Source organism: Anguilla anguilla, chromosome 1 (genome assembly GCF_013347855.1).
Source record: "Anguilla anguilla isolate fAngAng1 chromosome 1, fAngAng1.pri, whole genome shotgun sequence".
Classification (NCBI taxonomy): Eukaryota; Metazoa; Chordata; class Actinopteri; order Anguilliformes; family Anguillidae; genus Anguilla; species Anguilla anguilla.
Window position 1 is genome coordinate 42569732 of NC_049201.1, and position 9640 is coordinate 42579371.

General features: G+C 37.3%; 1 protein-coding gene across 1 annotated transcript; it reads left to right on the plus strand.

Moving 5' to 3' along the window:
• Window positions 1-4184: 4184 nt before the first annotated feature.
• irx4a (iroquois homeobox 4a) lies at window positions 4185-9058 on the plus strand. The gene is made up of 6 exons (XM_035412371.1): window positions 4185-4271; window positions 4359-4515; window positions 5137-5388; window positions 6003-6109; window positions 7011-7321; window positions 7705-9058. Exons 2-6 carry the CDS (start codon window positions 4471-4473, stop codon window positions 8415-8417), a joined length of 1428 nt encoding a protein of 475 aa, XP_035268262.1. The 5' UTR covers window positions 4185-4271; window positions 4359-4470; the 3' UTR covers window positions 8418-9058.
• Window positions 9059-9640: the final 582 nt, after the last annotated feature.

Consider the following 9640-nt stretch of genomic DNA (forward strand, 5'->3'; position numbering starts at 1 on the left):
ATCCCCCTCAATCAGTCTTCTCAAAGTTAAGCATTCATGGTTGAACTGTTTCAAAACCACTCATGTATAGATGACCGGCTAACATATGTCAGAATGAGTTCAGGATGATTTTATTTATTTCATATTATTTCTGAATATAGACATGTAATATTTAATCTGTGGAATGCCATCAAATCTATGCACCTAATTCAATGAGCCTCACAATTGATTTTCCCCGTGGTATTGTTGTTTGTTTGACTGCGGTTCAGTGCATAAAAGTTCATTTCTGTACCTTAATTGAAACTAATGTTTTTTTTTAATTTGTTTGTTTGTTTGTTTGTTTTTTTGCGCAGTTGCGTTCTGACTGAATATTTATGGACTGCCTCTGTATCAGACATCCTCCTGACCAGATAATACCTGTGAAATGACGTCATGCAGCGTAATAAAATATTAAATCCCAATTAAATGTAATTGCTTCTGTATAAGTGACTGGATCTTTAAAACAGGAGTAAATCTTGGATTTTTTACAGGTACACGGACTGAAGCAAATTAGCACAAGAAGCCGCGTCTATGACAAACTTCGTGCTTTATGTGTGACGAAGCAAAGTTTGGAGTCTTTCGAGGTGGCTTGTTCTGAATCCAGAAGAGAGATACGTAATACTCAAGAAGACTCAAGAGAGAACCTTATTTAGCGCAGAATGTATCACTCCACTTATTCTTACTACTTATTTCATGGTCCCTCTGTTGTTCTGCTTAAGCATCCAGACACTTGATTTCCTTATATGAAGAACAAGCCTATGATTAAATCGGATGGATGACTATTAAAGAGCAATCCACACTATTTGTATTCTTTTTTTTTTTTTTTTGGCCTTAGCTGAGGGGAAGAAAAAAAATCTGCTCAATACATTTTAGTAGCCTAAAGCAAACAGTGAAACAGAGGGTCTCAAAACGACGCCGCTTGTGTCCTTAATTTCTGCATGTGTAACTAAAAACAGATCCTTTAAGTTCACTTTTAGTATGAAAACATAAGTCGACAGGGATAGCCTACTAATATTTTCTACTGAAAGCAATTAGTCCCTGAGATCCTCCTAATGATAGTTTTGACAAAGCACATGCAATTAATGATCGACTCCGCACTAGGGACTTCCAAGTTGCAAGTTTTGTCCAAGTGCATTTGTATGAGTCACAAAAAAACGGTTTGAGTTGTTTTATTTTGAATTTCCTTTTATTGGGTTCTTCATAAAAGCCCACAAAGCATTGTTTTCTCGTTGTTTGATGTACCGCTTGTAGTGTGTGTGTGTGTGTGTGTGTGTGTGTTTAAATAAATCAAACTCGTATAGCTCCCATGGCTTATTCATCATTGTATAACTACTGTGAGTATTATATCTCACGAATGTTTTAAATTCTGCAAACAGCTGTCAATGCAAGGAGGATTAAGTTAATCGAAATCGCATTTCGGTTCAGTTAAACGTCATCGTTTAAATTGGAGACCTACAAGAAAACTTTGAAGAGTAAAGTTCAGTTTTTACACTCTCCAAACTGTCCTTACTGGTCCCATATCGCCAAAATGTTATATTTTGCAAACATTATCAAGAGCCCTTGTATTGTATTGTAGTTGTAGCCTACTTATGCCGAATACCGTTTTCATTGTAGCTTTTCTAATTACCTGGCATCATTTAGCCTACCAAGCAATGCATATAAACCAATTGCGACGATTTAGAAGTGTTAGAATACTTTTTTGGGGTATGCATTGCTGTCCACTCATGTCCCTGTAATTGTGTGTACATTTTGTTATCTGTTCTTAATCACATCGGAATGTAGCTTAATTTGCATACCCAATCTAAATCAGGAAGTTTACTTCATGTATAAAGTGCAACGGTTTCCGTTTATATACTTCAGTTAGATGTTCGGTTATTTCTGCACGTTAAATGGCCGCAGCAGCTTTTTCTATCCGTTTGAAAAGTGACAGGCCCTTTTAATCTTTAACGCAAAACAAGAATGACTGAATTGCATGAGCCTACGGTCTTCATTTTATTCTAAAAGCATATACTGGTGCATCTAAATATTTCATAGGCACCCAATAACACCAGCAAAGCAGGGTATAATGAAAATGTATACAGAAAGTCCGTGCGGACAATATCGCTTACGCAACGTGTCTATCAAACATCTAGCGATTATTATTATTTTTTTTCTATACAACTGGCCAAATGGAGAGAGGACTGCTGTGAGGGAATTTTACTAGCATGAAATTTGAGTAAGTTTAATAGTGCTGTAATTAATATTCAAGTCTAACTATCCACCTAAGTTCATATCTATCTAGAGTATATTATTAGTATTATTATTAGTAGTAGCCTAGTATTAGTAGTATCACTACTGTTCAGTAGCCTAGATAACTAATTGTGACCCATAATTAAGGTATCAACTTTAACAATATTTGTTTTTGTATGTGCGTTTAGATTCTTTATTGCGATATAATTTGAAAGTTTTGTATGAATCTAGACAATGTCTATGCTGTCCAGCCTAGCACAGCCTATAGGCTAAGTGCATCACATTAGACCCCACCGGAGGGACAGCAATGTGATACTGTAGGCTACAGCTATTTAGAATTTATCAGAGTCGTTTCAAGTTTATTGCGTGTTAATACGTCCAAATTATGTTGCTATTAAAGTGTTAAATAAATCTTAATACCATTTAGTAAAAGACTATATTATGAATATGGATCTTTACACTTGCTGAAATAACCGAGTCGTATTCTGCCCAAATAGATAGCCACGTGTTTAAAAGCTGTACCATCCCTGCTGAATAATTCAAAGAGGTGTTATGGGGTCATTAACTAAATTAATGAAAATTAAAAGTATTAGCGATCCGGAACAGCCATTTGACCTCCTGTTAGCTACTTACGGGTATACTTGCTCTGAACTGTGTGGTTAATTTAATTTTGGAGAGCATTCATTATTCCTCCCCAACAAACGCCAACAACTTGCTTTATAAAGCCTAACTTAATTTGGGGACGAGTACTTTCATCTGTAAATGAAAGCAATTATGCGGCCGATATTATATTATGTTGGCTGGTCTCTAGATAGTCATCAATCACTCTCAATCGAGCTGTCACTGTAGGCAGATTCGTCTCGTGCAGGCAGTGTTCCAGCTGGGGAGAAGAGGAGTACATCATCATTAATTTGAGTGTGACCCTAGGGCTATTCACAGGTCTGAGCCCGGGATTTTCCAAGCAAGTCAGCACACCACGGAGTTGCACAGGCACATCTCTTCCAAACCAGACAACCAGCTTCTTCTCATAGCACCCTAAGTTATTAGAAACGCCTTTGAGGTTGATTTGGAAGCTTTAGGAACCCTAATACATAAGCGAAGTATTATTTTGGATGGAGTTACAAATGGAGAACTCAAACCTGATAGAAAAAAAAAAAACATCTCAGAGAAAAATATGCTTTGGAAGGTGTGTGTGTTTTGCCTGATCTCGTTTAGAACAACGCAGTAGTTAATCGGAAGCTAATTGGAAAACGAAACTTACAACCTGAGCATATAAAGCAATATGAATAAACAGCTATTGAGGAACATCATCAAATGTAGCTTACGACGTCAATCCGAAATAATAGCAATAAAAAATTGCCACTTCATTTTCACATAGGTGCGTGTTGGACTTATTTGCAGTTATTAATTAAGTGCTTTCTATTGCCTTGGTAGCCTGGCGTGATTACTGATATCTCTGCTGTGGTAACATTACTTGGGTTTGAGGTTAGCCCCGGTATTATCTCTTGATCATATCTTGCAGGAAGATTTACTGGTCTCTGTTTCTTCATTTGCCTCATTTGTACTTGAGACTAATTATTAGGAAAGGGCGGAGTGAGGCAGCTGCTCGTTAATTAATTTCTAATTAAACATGTTCCCCATCAGTCAGTGACTCCAAATGAAAGAACAAAACATTTCTAGGTTTAATCATACCGGGTAGTTTTAAACCGAGTAAGTTATTGCATCTTTAAAACCTTTTTTAATTCAATTACGCCCCCATGAAATCTTAAAAGCCCCTTTCCCCATGTTGCCATTAGCTTGTTCGATTTTTATCCCGAGAAATGCATATTAAAGTTACAGTCTGGTCATTTTGAGTAGGAATCTTCTGACGTCAGAGTCGCTGGTGTTTAAAACAACCTGCATCTGAGCTGACGTGTTTTATACTACTTTTTTATAAAGCAAAATATGTATTTCTGACATCAGAGTGATTAATCCGGCGAAGATACTTCGATGTACTCATGCAATTACATCTTTTGAGAATTAAGGTGACTATCCCATAACCGATGCATTTCTGAAAATCGTTCGAGAAGCATTTAACAAATTAAATATGGTACTCTGCTTCGCCCTATAAGCATCTAGGAGCCTGTGCTTACCAATCAATTGGTACAGTGAAACACAGCAAGGCAACGATAGCGAGGAGACCTGCAGTCTCGCTTTATTTCTGGATATTGGTATCTCTCTACCATGTCATATCCACAGTTTGGATATCCGTACTCGTCTGCACCCCAGGTACGTTTCGTTTTATTGATTATCAAAATGATTTTCAATTGAATTTTGGTCATATTGATTGGTATATTGATTGCTGTATTGATGTTGTCGTGTTCTTTTACGCAAGAAATAAACAAAAACGAAACATGTCGTTACGTACCATCTATGAAAATTATTTTATAAATGACTTGTGATACCTGTATACTGTAAGACCTAAAGGTAATCCGAAAGCTGCGAACTCCGACCTTTCGCATTACAACGTGTTTTCAAGATAAGTCTAAGTATATTTTTACATGGTTATCTCTACATAAATCATCTACATGCCAACATGTTTATACAAAAAAAAATGCACGAGGGTCTTGTCGAAGGGGTAGAGCTATCCAACTGTTGTTTTTTGGCAATGGTCCACACGGTTGCTTTGGAATTGGTCTTTTGGGGAAAGGGTATTCCCAATGCCGAAGTTTTAGTAGCTTATTTAGGAAAACTATGGGTAACATTTACGTATGTATTAAGTAATAACCACGATGACATGCATCGCTATTGAAACGGTTTTTTTATTTTTATTTTTTTTTTTACATTTTGTATATTTTTAATTACCTCGCTATAATATATTAAGATACTTCTTATGTGTGTTTTCTTCAGTTCCTGATGACCACCAATTCTTTGCCCACTTGCTGCGAATCTAGCGGCAGGACTCTTTCTGATTCCGCTGTAGCAGCTTCTGCCCAAACGCCAGTTTATTGCCCGGTTTATGACAGCAGACTTCTGGCCACTGCCAGACATGAGCTTAGCTCAGCAGCGGCTCTGGGCGTATATGGAAACCCCTACACAACCAGCCAAGGCTACGGGAACTACGTTACTTATGGTACCGATGCCTCCGCTTTCTACTCTCTGGTAAGCATTTCTTTGATCTCATCGCCATTGATTATAACATCAGCTCTAATTAGAGTCGACATAGGACTACATAAAGCATTGCTTTTATTGAAACGCGTTGCAGCGTGATGCTGTGCGATTTTTCTTTCCAGCATGAGTTGTAGCCATGTTCGGCGTGAACTAATTGGCAATTGGGCGACTTCATTGTCGATGCAAGCGGAACTATTAATTATGGCGTGGGTTACAGGTGACAACCGACCATATTGACTAATGTGAAGCAGTAATCGCCGTGTGATCAGGCACAATTTTGATTTCTTTCTAAACACATTTAAGTAATTTAAAACAAGAAATTGCACCTGCGTGTTTCTATTTCTTACAATATATTTGAACTGTCTTCAGTCGTTATTATTTGGCTTGTGGAAATTGCTATGATGTAGCTTCCAGCCACCAAAAATGAAATATTAAAGTAATCAAGTAAGAACATGCTTAACCTGAAGTCCTTTTTTCCTTCAAAAATGTAATTCAACCCCATGATACAGTTGGATATGAAAGAGAATGAACGAAATACTCTGTTGCTAACCTTTGTTTCAATCTTTGATTATTTTCATATTCTCACGGATTTTGTTTTGTTGCAGGGTACGTTTGACACAAAAGAAGGAACAGCGTCTGCGCATGCGGGGATCACACAAGCTGCTGCTTACTATCCTTACGATTCTACCTTGGGGCAGTATCAATACGACAGGTACAAATTTATGAATTAGTCCTATATTGAAAATAATGCATACCACACCCAGAAAGCCTTCGATCAAGTATAACCTTAGCCTTTTATACATTTAAAGTAGGCTATTTACTTATTGTAGGCCTATGCATACATTGTCTATATTCAGTTTGTGTAAAGTATTACTGCAGAGATATTTGGAGAATATAGCCCGATACTTTCCGCTTTTCTAAAGTTGTATTGTAAGGCGTAATACACACCAGTCAGGTGATAAAAGCAAAGCAAATGTTTAAAAGCGAAGTGCAAAAGAAGCTACAGACAAAAATGTATGAGTTCCCCAGTTGTTGTACGTCGTACTGTTTTCTAATAATTAATTACAAATAGTTAATATATGCGTTGTTTGTGAATGGGAATCATTTAAGATTAGATTACTAGATATAAGATTTTACGTGTACCAACTTCTATCGCCTCCATAATTAATTGGAAGAGGGAATGTGACTGGCCATAATAGAGCATACAGATATTGATTATTTATTTATTTACTTGTTACTTTAACTTACTTACTTATACATACCTGTGTGTCTTTCTTTCACATAATTGATTTTGTCGACCACCACTGAGTTTCTAGGATGAGCAGATATTGAGAATTATATATATATATATATATATATATATAGAGAGAGAGAGAGAGAGAGAGAGAGAGAGACATCTCAACTGGGCAGTGTTTGAGCATTTACTCTCCTTGTAAAGCATGAGGAAATGATCAATCAAACTCTTCACAAAGTCACGAAGGAAGATTTGCCTACAATTATTTATTTATTTATTTTTCGTGAGCTGACCAAAAACTAGTAGCCAATTATTATATTCACTTCCAGCACACTTCAACGTCTTATGTTGCTAACAGTTGTTTTATATTTACGATCAGATATGGATCTATGGATGGAGGGACAAGAAGAAAAAATGCAACTCGTGAAACGACGAGTACATTGAAAGCTTGGCTCCAGGAGCACCGGAAAAACCCCTACCCCACCAAAGGAGAAAAGATCATGCTGGCTATCATCACAAAGATGACCCTCACACAGGTCTCCACGTGGTTCGCAAATGCCAGGAGGAGACTCAAAAAGGAGAACAAGATGACATGGCCCCCAAGAAACAAATGTTCCGATGAGAAGAGATATGACGATGAGGAAGAGGTGTCTCAAGAGGAACAAATGAAAAGCGAGAGCAACGACGATGGTTAGCTTCACTTATGCTAAATGTCTGCTCACATAAATCAGCTGCAAACATACACTTGTAGGTGCTGTTGGTGACATGCACCCTCGGTTCTGTGAGTCAGTTTACTCAATTTATCTAGAAAATAACTGGCCGACTAATGTAATCAACGAGCTAATCACACTGTAACTCAAAAACAATACAATGTTCTTAATGCATACTGTTTATGTACTGTAAAAAGTGGTATCGGTTTGAAGAATGTAGGCTACACAAGTACAACAATGTTTATTTATTGTAGGATACGTGCTTTGTATCATTTCTTAATGTCATAGTAGATGTAAGTGTTGGTTATTATATTAAATGTATTTTGCATTGCGTGATATACATGTGTTTTGTGATGTTTCCAGAGAACCGGAGTGGTGAAGATAAAGATCTACAACTAAGTGATCTGGACGATTTCGATACGATTGAGTCGGAAAGCTCTGAATGTGAGTTGAAGCACCAGTTTCACATGAACACCCACATGGCAACAACTGAGAGTCCGAATGATCACCTGAAAGAAACACCCTTAAAGATATCTATCCCGATTTCCCTCGAAGCGGAACAGGACTTAACCAAAAGTTGCTTGAAAACGGTTCCGGAAGATTGTGAAGACGATGTCACGAACAGCAGGCCGACAAAAACGTGCTTCCAACAAGGTCACCAAATACTAGAAAGTAAACCTAGAATATGGTCTCTCGCTCAGACTGCCACTTCTTTAAACCAAACTGAATATCCATCATGCATGCTCAGATGTCAACCGACCATGCCCTCTTCCCCGGCGGCATCCTCTCCTGTAAACGTTATTGACAGACAACAGGATTCGCCCGTCACAACGCTCAGAAACTGGGTAGATGGGGTATTCCACGACCCTTTATTTCGACATAGCACTTTGAATCAGGCATTGACCAATACAACAGTTTCTTGGACCACGACCAAAGGTGCTATACTGGAGACAGGTTCCCTCGGACGCTCTGTTGGAAACATGATAAAGGGACATATTCCTTCTCTACAGCATCAAGATTCTAATACGGATAGTATGACCTTCCCGAAAACAGGGAACAAAATGTACTGTGCTTAACAAACCAAAACCCCGCGTGAGAGACTAAAGAATAGGGTACTCTGGGATGTACTCTTGAAAACGAAAAATCAGAAATGCATTTCCTGAATACAAGGATGTCTTCGGTGATGCTGGGATCACATTTATATTTGATTAGTCGAAAAGATACTTATGCATTGTTATATTGACATTTCACTAGTGGGACTCCCAAATGGGTATCAGTTTGAAAATATTTATTTTCCATTAAAAAGCACGTAAGATGTATGTATATGTATAATTGAAAGTTTACATTTGACTAAAAAGTTTACAAAACAGGATTTGTTTATCGTACGGCATGCAGATGTTAATAATTTCCTTAATATTGTTTAGAGCTCTGTCATTATTTACCGATGTCACTGTTGCAAAGTATCACACAACTGCACAAGTTTTCCTAAATTTGGAAGGATATGTTTAAAGTTGTTCACTTAAATAAAAGGTCTGTTTTGGAGGAATGGCTGTGGTCTGACTGCGTTACAAAGGTTTGCTATCCGTGGTGCTGAAATGGATTGGATTTCGAGGGCAGTTCAGCGGATGCTAAGTATAAAGCATATAATTTGGTACATAAAATGTTTAAACACTTTTATTATTCATTCATGTCATGCATAATTTGTAATGAATTTTTCTTCTTTTTTTGGGGAAATTCCTGACCAGCATCGACGCGGTGGCAGGTCGTTAGATTTATTTGGGCCTGTAGCAAGGCACAGGCTACACCTTTAATAATGTCCTAATTTTCATAAATGAATAATCATCATGTATATTGTCATGATTTGTCTTGTAATCTCATTACTATATTACAGTAGTTGTATTTCGCGATTTGCAATTGTTACAGTATATAGGCTATATATAGGAGGATAAGAATACATATGAACAAAGTTTCTTGCCAAGTGTCTGATTATTGTGTACATTTTAGAGGCACGACTCTTTGTACGTTAATATTACTATCCCCATTGTGTTTTGTGTGAAAATAGCTTCGCCAAAAGCAATATTCAATATTTATTGGCTAATGTATATTTAATGAGGTACGTAAGTGATATATTCAATTTTCGGAGGAAAACGGGACAAGTACATTATCATAAACCCATTCATGGTTAAAATGAAGAACATTTATTCTAAGAAATAGCTTCTGGTATGCAGAGAAAGAACAAAAATCGAGATCAGTCTCATCTATCCGCTCTAAAGAGTCTGTAATTGGGATGTATGCAGTC

Bases quoted from the DNA above. Each gene is read 5' to 3' on its own strand.
- irx4a (XM_035412371.1), top strand. From the start codon at position 4,471: ATGTCATATCCACAGTTTGGATATCCGTACTCGTCTGCACCCCAG. The intron at 6,110-7,010 runs GTACAAATTTAT...ATTTACGATCAG, and splicing joins GGGCAGTATCAATACGACAG to ATATGGATCTATGGATGGAG. The intron at 7,322-7,704 runs GTTAGCTTCACT...TGATGTTTCCAG, and splicing joins AAGCGAGAGCAACGACGATG to AGAACCGGAGTGGTGAAGAT.